The 17,955-nt window shown below is 43.5% G+C and overlaps 1 protein-coding gene across 1 annotated transcript in view; it reads right to left on the minus strand.

The window, feature by feature from the left end:
* Positions 1–2,103: 2,103 nt before the first annotated feature.
* CIR1 (corepressor interacting with RBPJ, CIR1) overlaps positions 2,104–17,955 on the minus strand; it is an 80,285-nt gene continuing 64,433 nt past the window's right edge. The window contains exons 9-10 of the mRNA XM_068245514.1: positions 16,563–16,660; positions 2,104–3,298 (exon numbers count right to left, since the gene is read on the minus strand). Coding sequence (XP_068101615.1) covers positions 2,650–3,298; positions 16,563–16,660 — 747 coding nt within the window. The 3' untranslated portion in view covers positions 2,104–2,649. The remainder of the gene's footprint in view (positions 3,299–16,562; positions 16,661–17,955) is intronic.

The raw sequence follows: 17,955 nt of genomic DNA on the forward strand, positions 1-17,955 counted from the left end.
TTTATGGGCACAATCACAACACTGCAGTACAATCAAATCCTTATCTCCACTCACCCACCACTCGCTCCTCCTATGGAAAAAAACGCGCTACAAATATAAATTGCAGTCGCAACCGTCAAAACTGGTGGAGTTATTGGGTAATCCTGATTTCCCGGCAGGTCTAAACTTTAAGGCCTTTAAGTGGTGGTCCCAGAACAACCATACAGGCCTCAAGCACTTCCTCTATCAGGGAAAACTATGCACAAAACAAACTTTGATAGAAAACCTTGACATACCAGTTCATGAGAGCTTTAGGCTGCACCAAATTCAGCACTATATACTATCTATGGCCAAAGTAGGTCAAGAACTTAGAAGCACCTCTCTTGAGACCCTCTGCTTAACTGATCCACTACGCAAAGGTACACTGTCCTTACTATATTCCATGTTGAATGCTGGCCCATCAGACACGAAACTTCAGTACCAGCTTAACTGGGAAGATGACCTGAATACCAGCTTAGACAACAGCCAGTGGTCGCAATGTTTCGATACACTTTCTAGAGGAAGTCTGTGTGTGGTGCACATGGAGACCTCGCTGCGTGTTCTACACAGATCTTATTTGGTACCCGAGTGGCTACATCAGATATATCAAAACAAATCAAAGTTATGTTTTAGAGGCTGTTTGGTGCCAGGTTCAATGTGTCATACTTGGTGGTCCTGTCCAGTGGTGGCTGCATTATGGAATAAAGTTATACGCAAAATTAACTCAACCCTCTCCACCCAGTTAGCACTAGATCCTGCTATTTGCCTCCTGGGAATGCATCCTGACGAAATTCCGTATGCTCAGCATAAGCTTATCCAACACATTATGAACACTGTTAAAACCTACATTGCATCCCAATGGCAGCAAAATACCTTGATCTTCAGCTGCGTCCTTGATCGCATCCATACTACAATGATAAACGAAAAAATTAAAGCCAACCTGCTGGACAGAACTCATCAGTTTGATAAGATCTGGACACCCTGGATTCAGGTTACCTCTTCTGCTGATGCCCAGGATTTATTAGACTCCTTTTAGAAGCGGGTGAAAATGTGGGCCTCGTCCATATGGTACCATCAGCACTATACTTTTCTATAAACTATAGCAATCTCTGGGGCACACTCCTCGGTTCGGCATGGGTGTTTTGTTTGTTTGTTTATTTTTTAGTTTTTTAGCTCTTCAACTTCTAGTTTTATTTTTTATTATTTTCCTTCTTAAGTATGTCTTTACTGCTCTCATCTGTTTCCTCAAGGTTAGACCGGTTTCAACTTACTTAAATATGTTTTAATGTTCTAATATGTGAAATATGTTCTAGCACTATCACAAGCTATTCCTGGCTTGATTTTGTTAAGAAATGGTTCGATAAATTGATAATTTATCTCCCTGTAACTTTTCATCAACAATTAGTATGTAACTAAGAATCAGTTACAAATGCCACCGTATGATATCTAATCCTGACTGCTGTATGGACTTGAATATGCTGTTCTGAAATATTCACCCTTTCTGTCTGTTATGAACGAAAACTTCTTTAAATAAAAACCTATTGAAACTAAAAAAATATTAACATAGAAAGGACAATGGGAATAGCTTATACAGATATCCACATCATATAAACTTTACTTGGTAGGGAGGGAGCAGGTATGATAACGAGTAGTATAATTTAGCAACTGTTTGAACATCTTAATATAGGGTTACTACCGTCTAAAAAACTCCAATGAGCCCTCAGAGGACTAGGTCCAGCTGGTGCTTGCTGATGGAAATTTGAGGGATAGGGTAGGAGGGGCCCGATTTAAGTCGGGCTTTATGATTACAGTCTGGGACGCCTGTCGCCCGGCGATAGAACGGTGGAAAAGGAAAGATTGTAACCTTAGGTGTCAGCGGAGGGTAATTGAGGTTGAAGAAAAAACAAACAAAATCACAAAAAAATCGGAACTTTACAAATCAGTTGATCAAACTGATCACATGCTTCTCAGTGAGTTATCCTAGGCAAGGCTTCCCTAATGATATATATTGCAAAGAGACCAAACAAAAGTACATTCTGCACAATAGGCTCAACAAACAAAATAAAGAAAAACACCCCAAATGTATCCATTATAAGGAAATATTTATTTATACAGGGTGAAAGCCAATGCTTAGAAGAAAAGTGTGATGTAGAAAAAAACATCCTGGGCCCATATGCAATTCACTTTTTCACCCTCGTTTTCTCCTAGGTGATATTTTTAAAGTTGTCAATAATTGTCTTTTTAAACCACCAGCAAGCAAGAAAATGCTCAAAAAAATTGCTAGTACTTTTTACCTACTTCCTGATACTTCTTTCCATTGCAAAGTGCTAAAAAGTTATTTTAAATCCAAGATGATTTTCTTTCTCCTAGGAGAAAACTCAGGTGAAAAAGTGAATTGCATATGGCCCCATGTGTTGGAAACTATGAGCCTCTTTTCTTAGAGAGTTTAAAAAAAACCCATCTTAACAAAAGAGTAAGATTTTGTTGCCTCCTGAGGCCAAACAAATTCTGATAATTTTTGCAATGTAGGTTAAAAAAATTAATCAAAGAGAGAAAATGACTCAGTGGGGCATGTACAGAAATGAAGCTGCATGTACAGAAATGAAGCTGCATGTACAGAAATGAGAAGTGTCATCTTCTTTTATAATCTTTTTCATGGCTCCTACTTCTCCCTCTGTCTCGGCTTCTGCTCCTGGACCTTCTGCTCTGTTCTTTGTACTTTTTCTTCTCAGAGTCATGCTTCCTGTCTTCGTGGTTATGTCTGCTTGGACTCCTGCTTCTGTTCCCATGGTTTCTAGAGCCCTCAATGCTTGGACTCCCACTCGATCTGGTTTTCTCTGGTCTATGGCTTTTATGTGACCGTTCATCTCTTTGAGGTTGGCTGTATTCCTCTGTTCTGTGGTGTTCCTTCCTTTCTGTTTGCTTCTGGGATCTCTGGGTATCAGCCCTGGAGCTGCTGCTCTCCTCCCGCCCACTGTGTCTTTTTCTACGGCTGGATGAAGGTTCACCTTCACTTCTGCTTTTTCTTGATACTTTATCTTCAGAGTCGCTGCTGCTACTGTCAGACTCCTTGGCATGCTTTGCTTTCCTAGACTCTTTCTGAGGTTTTTTCTTATCGTCGCTATCAGAAGAGCTGTCACTGCTACTGGAGGAGTCACTAGAGGAGCTGCTACTGTTATGGCTGCTCTTGTGCTTATTATGTTTGCTCTTGCTTTTCTTCTTTTTTAGTTTCTTCTTTTTTTCCTTCTTCTTTTTCTTCTTCTCAAGGCGATCTAGTTTTCTGCAGATGGAGTAAATACATATGTTAAAGATGGTTTTTGAAAAACCTGAGTCAATTAAAGTGAGTCTCACATAACAAGTGACATGAGATAAACATGTACAGTATATAATGTGCCATTCATACAAAGAACTACTCTGTATTTATTTTTTATTTCTTTACTATAAAGGTTAAGAATCCAGGTCTATAAATTACACTTTAACGGCTTTTAATCCTCCTGACTCACTAACCCACAACAGGAAAATCATATGCAAAACTTTCTGTCTGTACAATTCAAGCTCTAGTCTACAGCAATGCTTTGCTACTAAGATAAGGAATTAAACACACAGTGTTTCTCTCCCTCTTGCTTCTTCCCCCTTTCTTGCTTATAGAGTCACGAGAGAAAGGCTGGGGGCTGGAATGATTTGTCTGTGATCTGCCCACACTGCTCAAAAGCCTCTCAGTTCTGTTTGTAATGTTTACATTTGGTTCCTATCATTGCTGAACCAGTTAGCCTTAATTTTATCACCTGAGTTAGGCAAAAATTATCTGACGCTCGCCATACAAACATCGATTTTGATCATCCAAATGGGCCCCACCAGCCAGCCATCGTGCCCACTACGCACTGGGGAGGAGGCTGGAACAGTTAATAAAGTACTTTAAAGAGAAACCGTAACCAAGAATTGAACCTCATCCCAATCAGTGGCTGATACCCCCTTTCCCATGAGAAATATTTTCCTTTTTCACAAACGGATCATCAGGGGGCTCTGTATGGCTGATATTGTGGTGAAACACCCCCCCCCCCCCCCCCCACAGTGTGATGTCTGGACTATGGTTCTGACATCACACTGTGGGAGCCTTGTTGCATTATGGGAAATAACAGCTGTTTCCAACTGCCAAAAAAGCAAGCAGCATCTCCTTCCACTGACATCGCCTGCCAGCAGTAAAAATGTCACCATGTGATAAATGTCAGAGTGTAAATCAGGGATTTAAAAGATTTTACAATGGATAATCACCGACTAAATCATTTATACATAATTATTGTAAAAATGAAGCACTTTTTTTTATTACATTATTTTCACTGGAGATTCTCTTTAAAGAGAATCAGAGGCGGGGTTCTTACATCGCAATCCCCATACAGAGGCTGGGTCTGCCTATAGAGCCCAGCCTCTGTTGCTATGCAGCTTCCCCCAAAGCCCCCCCGCGCGCTGCGAGACCCCCATAAAACACAGCCGCGTTATGCGGCTGTGTCTACCTCACTAATGTCAGTCTCCGCTCTCCCCCGCCTCCTGCATCGGCGAGGGAAGGGACGTGGGCGGGGACCTGAGCGATTCAGGAAGCGGGGGAGCGGCGAGATTGGCATTAGTGAGGTAAACAGCGCACTGCGACACGTTGCGTGTCGACAGCACGGCTGTGATTAACGGGATCTCACAGCGCGCAGGGGGGGGGGGCTTTGGAGGAAGCTATGTAGCAACAGAGGCTGGGCTCTATAGGCAGACCCAGCCTCTGTATGGGGATTGCGATGTAAGAACCCTGCCTCGGGTTCTCTTTAAGAGCCTCAAAAGGGCAATGGGAATCTGCATAGAATACACTTGTTTAACTCATATTATTGTGTTTGCCTTGAGATGGACTTTAAATACATTTCCCAAGAAAGTTGTATTCAAAAAAGCCTTCAGTGTTTCTCTTTTCTGAACCCACATAATAGGAGAAAAAAAGCCTACAGGTTCCGCATTGTCCAAGAAATAAATACACAGCATAAAATATTACCTGGCTTATGGTCTGAGCTAGTTATATATTCCATTAGAAAAAAAAAGATGTATGTGTAATTTACGCAACACCCACCATTGTTTTGTGTAATCCCAGCATCCCTGCTGCCAACATAAAGTTAACCAATAGAGAAACTATTCAACAACTCCATCTGTAAATCCTATAATTCCCCTCATTCGAGGCACGGCGGAATATTTTCCCCTCAATGGATGAGCCAATTACAGTATACATTGCCACTTTACAAACGCAAGGATCATGCTGCTAAATAAGACTTTATATTTGTCTGCCACAATAAAGAACGGGCACATGAAACTATTTAATAAGGACACCCGTGTGGAACGGTTCAGATTGGATAAATCGTACCTATCGTTTTATTGTTACAAAAGACTGAATGGGTTGTGTTTATCAGGGTATCTAACCAAATTATTCATGACAACAGAACGTTTCAGTCTCGTGTTCACGCATCGATTCTCGCCAGGAATGCCTGGATATTCTTAGAGAAAAGCTCAGAGGTCTTCCATGTATTAGAAACAGGACTTTACTCGGCAAGCCGAGGAATTTCATACAGCTAAGGAGGAGCTCTGGGCAAAATGTAAGAAAAGATGCATCAGATGTATCCATGTTTGTGTAAAATGAAAGCCTTAGGGCCTAGGCCAGCACTGGGCAAACTACGGCCCGCGTGCGCTGGATCTTCAGCCAGCCGACAGGTGGTTGGATTCCTCTCCGCTCCCCCCTCCCTCCAGAGTTGTGAGCAGGCGGCGCAGTATTTGAAACTCACCTTGATTGCCGATTCCTGCGTCGCGTCTCCATGGCCACAGGGCGTCTTTGGACGTCCCAGCGTATTACACGCTGCAGCATAATACACTCTGGCTGCCAGTGTGTATTACTTTGGCACGTCGCAACGTATCGTCATGTGACGCGTTGTTGCCATTGAGACGTGACGCGGGAGTCGGCGATCAAGGTGAGTTTCAAATCTTCAGCTGTCCACTTGCAACTCTGCAGAGAGTGAGGGGGGATGGAATTTAAAACATGTGGCTGGACCGCTTAAAGTTTGCACAGCCCTGGCCTAGGCACGTTCTTGTGTTGATGTGCTTTGAGGCCTGGCAGATCCCTTGCCTTCTTTTCAGTCCATATGCCTCAATGTACCACCACAATCTTCACCTAGGGCAAAGCCCCCGCATGAACATGAGACAAGTTATGTCTACCCAACTATGCATAAGGACTGAGGCCAAGAAGACCAGAATACCACACGAGACAATACTGGGCGAGTAGTCAGATAATCTTGGTAAGTAATGAGTAATCTCAGATGCATGGTACGAAAATGATAAAGCGTAAGCTCTTCTAGTAACAATCCAGGGTCATACACAGAAGACCAGAGGTATCGCAGTACAAAGGGATCAGACAAGAGCAGAGTCGGTACAGTTCCAATATCAGTTCAGGCAGCAATCCAAGGGAAGTCAAAGTCCAGGCAATAGTCAAACCAGAAGATCAGTATCAAATATAGCACTCCCAGCAACTAGAGAGCTAAGGCTATAACTGGCAGTGAGAAAGAGGCAGAGCAGGTTTTAATATCATGCACTCCCCAATCGTGGCTGGCCACGCATAAAATCACCTAATCAAGCACCTGGCAATCCAGTCAGCTGATCCCTACCTTTGCTGGCACCTGAGTGAACAGGATGGGTGTGCAGTGTTCATCTAAGAGTAATGAATTGAGCACACACGGTCCCGCTTGACGCGCACTTGTGCTTGCCGCCCAGATCCAGAAGTGTCTGTTCCCAGTCGATTCATGGAGGAGCCGGCCACATTGCTGGAGCCACCAGGTAAGTTCCTGACGTGCATTCTACAGAATTGCATGACATCTGCCTTATAGTGCTGACCCCATTCATTTATACTGACCGGGACTGCACTGTGTTGCGCACAGAATTGCATGCAGGGGGGCGCTGCCAGAATGCACATCTGCACAGCACATAAGTGTGCCCATCAGACAGTGCAATCTATGCCCTGTCTGATATCCTGCGTATCGTACACTGATACGTGTTGCTGAAATCCTGCCCAGGCTCTGAGACCAGGTAGGTGAGAAAAAAACATTTATGTACCTTGACAGGTCCCAAATCTACAGTACTGAAACACATTTTAGTTTTAATAAAACGGCCACATACCTATACTGACCAATTATTGATTTGGGCACAGGATCAAAATTTTAATATAAATATAATTAATTATATATTTAAATATAATTTACACTACACAACAGGTTTCAGTTTTGGGTTTAGTTGGGCTTTAAATCTGAACTCAAAGCTGCAGAGGTATGTCTACTCTATGGTGGTTCTCCATATATCGATGTCAGGGGATTGTACTGAGAAGCTCAGGAATACCTCTGCTCCTTTGTCACTAGCCTGTAACTCAGCATCCTGTTACCTGCAGAGGATGATGTACCGTAAGGAAGTAGACTGGATAGTATAGGTTAAAGGGAACTTGAAGGAATGCCGAGGCTGACATCTTTATTTCCTTGTAGACAATACCAGTAGCCTGGCTCTCATGCTGAGCTTTGTTCTGTAGTTGTGTTTGAGTCTCACACCTGAAACAAGCATGCAGTCAGTGGAGTCAGACCAGAGTCACAGCACATCGCATCTGCATGCTCATTCTGGACCAATGACTTTAAAGGACAACTGAAGTGAGAAGAACATGGAGGCTGCCATATTTATATCCTTTTAAACAATACCAGTTGCCTGGCAGCCCTTCTGATCTATTTGGCTGCAGTAGTGTTTGAAGAACACCAGAAACAAGCATGTGGCTAACCTTGACAATAATGTCAACACCTGATCTGCTGCATGCTTGTTCAGAGTCTATGGCTAAAAGTATTAGAGGCAGAGGATCAGCAAGATAGCCAGGGAACTGGTATTGCTTAAAAATTAAAAAAAATAAGGCGGCCTTCATATGCCTCTCATTGTCCTCTAAGTCTCAGAGGCAAAGCATCAGCACATAAATCAGGCAAATGGCATTGTTTATTAGAGAATGAAGATGGTGGCCTCCATATTACTTTCACTTCAGGTCTCATTTAAAGGATACCAGAGTCTAAAAGCTCTGGTAAAAAGTGAAGGAGCATTGGGTTAGGGGGGCATAATCAATTACTTGCGACGCCTCCCGTTCCCCTCCATCACTCACCGTTCTTCTCAGCAACTTGGGCAACTCCAAACCCCGACATACTGCGCTGCGCATGCGCAGTATGTCCACTCTGCCCCCCCTGTGGCTACACAGAGTGATGTCACAGGACATTCGCATGCGCTCTGATTAGAAGGGGGGGGGGAGTGAGCATGCTCCTGTCCTGTGACATCACTCTGTGCGGCCACAGAGGAGCAGAACAGATATACTGCGCATGTACGGCACAGAATGTCTGGGTTTGGAGTCGCCCAAGGCGCCGAGGAGAACGGGACTGAGCAGAGGAGTGACAGAGGGGAATGGGAGGCGCGGAAAATATTTGATTATGCCCCCCTACCAACTGCACCTTCACTTTTTACTATAGCCTTTCGGCTCTGGTATACTTTAAGCATTACTCTATAACTGAAGAAAACCTAACGTGACAGCTGTTAATAGCAGGGGGTGTGGGTTAGGTAGATAGTTTTCTTTGTAAACCCAAAATGTCATTAAAATACGTGACAGGCTTTTATTTCAGTCACCATATTTTAAGTGTTTACAAAGGCGCCTGTAACGGAGCACTGACACTGTTTGGTAAGTGAGCCACACTGAATTATAATAATTTGAAAGCCACATGAAGTATGAAACAGCAGAACTCAAAAAAAAAACCAACAACATCGATGATGAAAATATTTTGATGAAAAGATGACTGAAGCAGCTCTTTCTTGGCTTGATAATTATGGAAAGCGATGGACAAACAGGTGTCGCTGAGCATCTGTACCATCCACAATCAAAGGCATCCAGCCTGCATGGGGACTAGCTGAAGGCCCTCTGAGGTATTGTAACACCTGAACCCTAAGTAATCATCAGCTGTTCTGTTTTGCCTGTGTAAAGTTGTGTAGATTACATTCAAGGCCCAATTTAAAGCCCAACTCTGGGGGAAAAGTTCTAAAGCATGGTGGCATAATGGTTAGCACTCTCGCCTTGCAGTGCTGGGTGCCTGGTTCAAATCCCAGCCAGGGCACTATCTGCATGGAGTTTGTATGTTCTGACGGTATCTGTGTGGGTTTCCTCTGGGCACTCTGGTTCCCTACCACAATCCCAAAACCTACAGATAAGTTAATTAGCTTCCCCCTAAATTCGGAAGCAAGTTGGTGGAGGAGCCCTAAGACGTATCAATATGCCAATATTGGAGTGATGAATAAATAAAAAGACTCACATAGGTGGAAAAAGGAGTCTTTATTAAAAATAAAGGGTTAAGCTGTAGACAACGCGTTTCACGGGACGCAGCCCACTTCCTCAGGTCAATAAACAGAAAACCGTAATTGCTAGCCGTGCAGTGCAGGGGCACATATAGGATTCCCCCTAAATTGGCCCTAGACTATGCATAGATGCCGCCGGAAGATTTGGGTGCAGGATATAGATGATAAACAGCTCATCCTGCTCCTGCACAAGTCCCTAATTACTATTCCCCCTCCAGGTCACCAAGGATGTGGGAAAGATGTAGTTCAGGTTCCAGCTATTGCTGGCGGCCGAATTATAGTGTTTTTAGAGTAATCTGAGCTCCATCTTTTGAGGCTGCCCAAGTTACTCACTGAGCGCAACTATAGCCGTAATTCCTATTACTGCCTATGGTGGTGCCGCCTGCACCCAAATCTCCTGCGCTGCACTCGGCATAGACATATACAGTAACTATGGTAGGGACTAGATAGTGAGCTTCTCTGAGGGACAGTTAGTGATAAGACAATATACTCTGTACAGCGCTGCCGAAGATGTCGGCACTATATAAATACTAAGTAATAAAAACCCCAGCATCCTCACTTCCGATACGCACAAGGGATAAGAGTTACCATAAAAATTGAAAATGAATTTAAGAGTTCCTGAACTCATCATCGTGATCTCTCCATATAGGACAAAAATCACTGTTGCATCTTCAGCACAGGATACAATGGCTACCTTCCAGAATTTAGGGTTGAGATGTAGGGAGACGTCTACTCACAGTGGGCCCCCCGGGCAAAATTATCCTGAGGGCCCTCTCTGACAGACACCCCCTGCTACTGAAAGACCTGAGCCTTCCCCTTTTCCTAAAGTGGCATTAGGGGACCCTTGGATAAAGCCAAATTCCCCCCAGCCCCCCCTTTCCCTGGGCCCCCCGCAGAGTCTTCAGCAGAGTAGAATCTCACCTGTCCTGGTGGGCACGCTCCTCTGTCAGTCCGTGGCTCTGTGCACTCCAGTCTTTATCCCTTACTTGATAACATGCTGCGGGTCACAGTCAACAGTGAATTAAGGTGGGAATGCATGACGCAATGGATTGACAGAGGAGTGCGCCCGCCATGACAGGAGAGGCGCTATTCTGCCGAAGACTCTGTGGAGGCCCTGCGGATCATAGTTAAGTTGGGGGGGGGGGTGACCTGCTTGCTCAGGGCCCATGGGCAACTGCTCAGGTTGTCCCTATGGTAGCACTGCCCCTGTTGAGATGGTAAATGGACACCACCAGCATGCGGTTTGTCTATAACAGCTGAGTGCTGGAGCTGTCAGTGCCTTGTAAAAGCCATTACTATCCCCCTTCCATATCTTCACAATAACCCTCTGCTTCAGAAAATACAACCCTTCCTCCTTAATCACTACTTGAGACAGATGTATGTATCATATTTCCCAGCCAGCTCTGCCGGGACTTTAAATGCTGCCGTTCTTTTGCTGGTTTGCAATCTCCCATAGTTTCTTGCAGAAGTTGTTGAAAAACAAAATGTGGTCACTGTTTTATAACAATGGAAATTTGCTAATGTGCTTTAAGCTTTTGATTGTAATTGAATGTCCAGCAGAACTAAAGATGGACCCCAGCCATCAGGATTCAGCATACCCAGCGGGTTATTAGCAACTACCACTCACCCCTAGGGATTATGGGAAGCATAGTCCTGCGTACAATAGGCAGTTTATGTAGAATGCAGAATAGTGGCTGTTTATTGTGCAAAATACTCCTCCCCAGAGCATTTTCTTCTTAACATTCCGTAAAGATCACTTACCAGTACTCAAGATGTCGACGCCTGTGATAGATTTCAGAAGGCAAATTCAGGGAGAGGAAAGATTTGACAAGAGGCAACACTGACTAAATGCTTTTTTGTATGTAGAGGGCAACAGCAAGACAACAGTTGTTATACGAGGTGGACATTTATTATAAGAGTGGCAGTAGGGTATTGTACCGGGTTAGCCATCAGTAAATGCAAGAAGTTTTAAATCAGGATGATACCATTTATTGGCTAACTAAAAATGAATAAGAATAAGCAAGCTTTCGGCCTTGCAGCCTTCGGCGGGCTTATATCCTGTTAGTTTGCAGGCAGGTGGTACAGACAGCTATATACAGGATCTTCTCAAAAAATTAGCATATTGTGATAAAGTTCATTATTTTCTGTAATGTACTGATAATTATTAGACTTTCATATATTTTAGATTCAAATACACACAACTGAAGTAGTTCAAGCCTTTTACTGTTTTAATATTGATGATTTTGGCATACAGCTCATGAAAACCCAAAATTCTTATCTCAAAAAATTAGCATATTTCATCCGACCAATAAAAAAAAAGTGTTTTTAAAACAAAAAAAGTCAACCTTCAAATAATTATGTTCAGTTATGCACTCAATACTTGGTCGGAAATCCTTTTGCAGAAATGACTGCTTCAATGCGGCATGGCATGGAGGCAATCAGCCTGTGGCACTGCTCAGGTGTTATGGAGGCCCAGGATGCTTCGATAGCGGCCTTAAGCTCATCCAGAGTGTTGGGTCTTGCGTCTCAACTTTCTCTTCACAATATCCCACAGATTCTCTATGGGGTTCAGGTCAGGAGAGTTGGCAGGCCAATTGAGCACAGTAATACCATGGTCAGTAAACCATTTACCAGTGGTTTTGGCACTGTGAGCAGGTGCCAGGTCATGCTGAAGAATGAAATCTTCATCTCCATAAAGCTTTACAGCAGATGGAAGCATAAAGTGTTCCAAAATCTCCTGATAGCTAGCTGCATTGACCCTGCCCTTGATAAAACACAGTGGACCAATACCAGCAGCTGACATGGCACCCCAGACCATCACTGACTGTGGGTACTTGACACTGGACTTCAGGCATTTTGGCATTTCCCTCTCCCCAGTCTTCCTCCAGACTCTGGCACCTTGATTTCCGAATGACATGTAAAAAATGCTTTCATCCTAAAAAAGTTCTTTGGACCACTGAGCAACAGTCCAGTGCTGCTTCTCTGTAGCCCAGGTCAGGCGCTTCTGCGTCTGTTTCTTGTTCAAAAGTGGGTTCATGCTTCCATCTGCTGAAAAGCTTTATGGAGATGAAGATTTCATTTTTCAGCACGACCTGGCACCTGCTCACAGTGCCAAAACCACTGGTAAATGGTTTACTGACCATGGTATTACTGTGCTCAATTGGCCTGCCAACTCTCCTGACCTGAACCCCATAGAGAATCTGTGGGATATTGTGAAGAGAAAGTTGAGAGATGCAAGACCCAACACTCTGGATGAGCTTAAGGCCGCTATCGAAGCATCCTGGGCGTCCATAACACCTGAGCAGTGCCACAGGCTGATTGCCTACATGCCACGCCGCATTGAAGCAGTCATTTCTGCAAAAGGATTCCCGGCCAAGTATTGAGTGCATAACTGAACATACCGTATTTTTCGGACTATAAGACACACTTTTTCTCCCCCAAAAGAGGGGGGAAAAAGGCTGTGCGTCTTATAGTCCGAATAATACATTTGTACCCGCGCCTCAGTCCCCCTGTCCTCCAGTCTTCTATCCCCACAGAAGAATGTATTAAATACATACATGTATACTGTTATCCCTGTGTTCCCTTGTGTCCTCCGTGTCTGCAATCCCCATGTTGTCTGGTCCGTCATCCCATCCATTGTGTTAAATTAATCCTGTATTAGAAGCCGCGCCGATCGCATCATTGAAGTCGCCGCCGGCAGAACTAGGAAGTGCTTGTCAGCCAAGAACCAATCACGCACGGGGGCGCTGCCACAGACAGCCAATGATGCTGCTTACTGCTCCTGATTCCTTCCCTGATAGGAGCCGGTAGTCCCGCGGGCGGGACCAATGGCTCCATTCAGGGAAGGAGTCAGGAGCAGTAAGCAGCGTCATTGGCTGTCTGTGGCAGCGCCCCCGTGCGTGATTGGTTCTTGGCTGACAAGCACTTCCTAGTTCTGCCGGCGGCAACTTCAATGATGCGATCGGCGCGGCTTCTAATACAGGATTAATTTAACACAATGGATGGGATGATGGACCGGACAACAAAGGACATGGAGATTGGAGACACGGAGGACACAAAGGAACACAGGCTGCAAATACAGCACTACAATAGACTCCTCAGAAAAGTATGTACAAGTGCCCCATGTTGTTATTATTGTCCCCTTCAGCCACTGATCACTCCTGCATGCGTCATGAGCTGCACGGCTGCTAATACAGCTAACACACAGGATGACACCAGACAAAGAACAAATGACATGGTGGATTGGAGACACGGGGACAGGAGCTAGAAGACACATGGGAGGATACAGGGAGATCGAGGACAGGGGGACAGGACACACGGGGATGGAGATACCAAAGGACATTGGGAGGACAGAGGATAGGACACTGAGACTGGGGACACAGGGAGACAGTGGGCACAGGAAGACAGAACAGAGGACACAGGGTTGGAAATTCCAGAGGACACAGGGACAGTGGGCACAGGAGGACAGGGCGGAGGACACGGGGATGGAGACGCCAGAGGACACCGTGACTGAGGACACAGGGGGATGGAGACGCCAGAGGTCACTGGGACAGTGGACACAGGAGGACAGGACACCAGGACAGAGGACACAGGGGAACAGTGGGCACAGCAGGACAATACACTGGGACAGAGGGCTCAAGGGGATGCCAGAGAACACTGGGGACAGTGGATACAGGAGGACAGAGGATAGTACACCGGGACTGAGGACATGGGGACAGTGGACACAGGTAAACAGGGGACACTAGGGTACATAGGGTGGTAACAACAGGTATAAGAAAGGTACAAGGAGGACATAATAATTGGGGGGGGGGAAGGTTCATAAGATGCCCCTGCACCATGAATGCTCCAGGTTTAGTATATTATTTTTTTTCCTGGTTTTTGTCCTCTAAACCTTGGTGCGTCTTATAGTCCAGAGCGTCTTATAGTCCGAAAAATATGGTAATTATTTGAAGGTTGACTTTTTTTGTTTTAAAAACACTTTTTTTTTATTGGTCGGATGAAATATGCTAATTTTTTGAGATAGGAAATTTGGGTTTTCATGAGCTGTATGCCAAAATCATCAATATTAAAACAATAAAAGGCTTGAACTACTTCAGTTGTGTGTATTTGAATCTTAAATATATGAAAGTCTAATGTTTATCAGTACATTACAGAAAATAATGAACTTTATCACAATATGCTAATTTTTTTGAGAAGATCCTGTACATGCAACATCAAAAAGGGAAAACAGATATTTTTTTCAAGCATAAATACATGTCATCAAGATGCCTTAATTCAAACAGACCATCTCAATGGGGTTAGAGGTTGTTAGCTGAGATATCCTTGTTTACTCCATGCTCACAGACCTGGGATTAGGATTGACCCAGAGGTATTGTAAATTCTTAATTCACAAGTTCAGCTAGAATGGCTGAGAAAGTTCAAATATCATCAGCCTCATACCAATATAAAAAGTTGTTGAATGGACACAGGCACACTATTAAAGCGGACCCAAACCAAACATTTTTTTAATTAAAAATATTTAGTTGCACCACTCTGACACATACAAAGATAAATAAACACTCCTTCAAACCTATGAGCATTTCAGTGCATGCCTTTCACCCTTCTCTTTTCATAGCTAGGGTTATACTGGGGGCAGCCATTAGCAATTCCTCCATTGCCGGACACCATCTACTCCACCAGTTTGCCGGAAAAATCCCGGCAATTTGAAAGGAAGGGAGGGGTTCCTCCAATAAATGTAAAATAATTTTATATTTGTCATCATGCAGCTGAAAAAAAGCTGCTATTTATTATTATAATTTAGAAAATAGATTTTATTTCTGAAATCTTGTATTTTTAATTTGGGTCCACTTTAATGATAACAAATCTGGACTCCCAGTTGCTACACACTTTCGGTTCAACAGACACAGCATAGACGATCTTCGTGTCACTGCCCTGAAGGGTGGCTTCAAAACGTCAAATGATCGATTAATAGCAGAAACAAAATGTATAAATTGGTTCAAAGCTGCGGAGAAGGGTTTGAATAAGGACAACAACTTTTTATATTGGTATGAGGCTGATGATATTTTGAACTTTCTCAGCCATTCTAGCTGAACTTGTGAACTAAGAATTTACGATACCTCTGGGTCAATTGACAATTGAAATTGACAAATTAACACTCTTAACCACTACAGCACCACAGGCTTACACCCCCCCCTCCCCTCCCCCCAGTGACCAGACGATTTTTTACAATTTAGCACTGTGCAGCTTTAACAGAGTATTGCTCGGCCATACAACTTAGCAGCCAAATGAATCTTACCTCTTTTTCTTCTCACCAACAGAGCTTTCTGTTGGTGGCATCTGATTGCTGCTGCCATTTGTTTTTTTTGTTTAATGAATTTAAACAGTAATTTTTATTTTTTTAAAAAAAGACTTTTTTTTCCCTCTCCCTCCCTCCCCCTAAATTGGCCCTGACTGCGATCTGCATCAGCGTATGAGAGGGTTTAGATCATGAGCGGGTCAGAGGGACAGCTAAGTGACAGGGCTGTCCCCTGTACAGTGATGCGCTAGATTGCAGTACTGTAGAAATGTTAATAGCGGTTTTGTTATTTTTAACAGCCTGCCAGGTTCGATCGCGGCTGGCAGGCTGATTACGGATCCCTGCAATGTATTTTGGCAGGGAGAGCACGCGCATGCATTTCCTGCTAATCCCTGCCTTCAGGACCTGATGCCAGTCGGCGTTAGGTGGTCCTGGGGGAGCCACTCTGTGGCCGCCAATTGGCGTTAGGCCGTCGCAAAGTAGTAACTGAAGTTTATTTTAAGTACTAGTATCTATGGGTAACATGGTAGTTACCATATTCCTCTTGGTTCATATTTAATTTAACAGTCTGATGTAAGTGGAGTAACATATAGTTCCACCAGGCAGTGGTGCTTCAAGATCTGCTGCAGACCATTTCAAGATTCAGAGATTGGTTACAGGTCTGGAAGCCCTCAAATTGGGTTTCCTTATGCTTTACTTTTTATTGTGATCATTTATAGAGCACCAACATATTCTGTAGCGCTGTACAATGTGGAAAAACAAAGCATAGGTACATGAGCATGTGTACTATTTGTGATTTTGCTCTCTACCCAACCACTTCTGTACCTACCTTAGAAGTTTCTGTTTCTGCTTTGTTGTCAGGGACTTCAAAAACTGGACTTCAGGGTCATCTTCATCTTCTTCTTCTGCATCACTTACAACATAAACCTAGAAATGATTAAACGTAAACAAATAATAATAAATAATAAACATCTCATCTTGCATATACAGAACATAGTACTTTCTGTGTGTAAACAATCGTGCATGCAAATGGCATAAAGTTAATCTTTCATCTATGCTAGATGTACTCAAAGGAAACCTGTAGTGGCCTGCAGTGGCTACAGGCAGAGACTGCCATTTATATTTCCATTTAACAAAATGTCAGGTAGCTGGCTGTTTGATCTCCTCCAGTATGAACATACAGCAGTAAACACAACATTTCAAAGCTGGCGCTTCATTCTCAAGCTATGCTGCATGTGTACATCTAACCAGAATTGTATGGCCCTTTATATGGTGCACATGGTTTGGAATTGACCAATCACACGGGCCTAATCCAATCATTGCAGCCCTCCCCCGCAATCTTCTTGCCGCTCAATACTTGTAACTTCACACGCTAATAAAAATGCCTTTAAGCCACCAGCAAGCCAGAAAATACTCAATTTGGACTGTATGTTTTCAACTACTTTTTGGTACTTTTTCAATTGCAAAGTGCTGGAAAGTTATTTTAAACAGAAGAAGAGAAATTATCTCCAGAGAGAAACTTAGGAGAAAAGGGGAATTGAATAAAAGCCCTAGTGTTCTCATTTTCCAATATCTATAGAGGTTTTTATATCGGTTTACCTGGTTGCATGTAGTTTGTGAGTGCAAAGGCTTAATACTGATAGAAGCTGTTAGTAGCCAAACCAATCTTGTATACAGTGAATAGACTACTGATGAGGGAAAAATGTTTGTAAACTAATCCTAATTTGTTGCCCTTCAAATTGATATACCACTATGGCCCATTTGTAGAACAATCAATCACTTAGCACCAGCCGCGTTCAACAAATCATCCATGCAGCATACTCCACATCACTGCTGAAGGGGCCTGCAATATACAGCAATGCACAGCTGAGACGCTAAGCTCCTCTGGGCAAAAGCGGAACTTTTAGAAAGTAGACTTCGTATAGGAAGTACAACATGATATCATACCAGATTCCCCGATGCCAGGTGTATGCATGAACAGCTATTTGAATGGATCCAGGCTGTACCTATTTTATTATTATTATTTAGTACTTATATAGCGCCGACATCTTATGTAGCGCTGTACAGAATATACTGTCTTATCACTTAACTGTCCCTCAGAGGAGCTCACAATCTAGTCCCTACCATAATCTTATGTCTATGTATGTAGTGTATGTCTCGTGTACTGTATGTATCATAGTCTAGGGCCAATTTAGGTAGAAGCCAATTAACTTATCTGTTTG

Source organism: Hyperolius riggenbachi, chromosome 7 (genome assembly GCF_040937935.1).
Source record: "Hyperolius riggenbachi isolate aHypRig1 chromosome 7, aHypRig1.pri, whole genome shotgun sequence".
NCBI classification, from domain to species: domain Eukaryota; kingdom Metazoa; phylum Chordata; class Amphibia; order Anura; family Hyperoliidae; genus Hyperolius; species Hyperolius riggenbachi.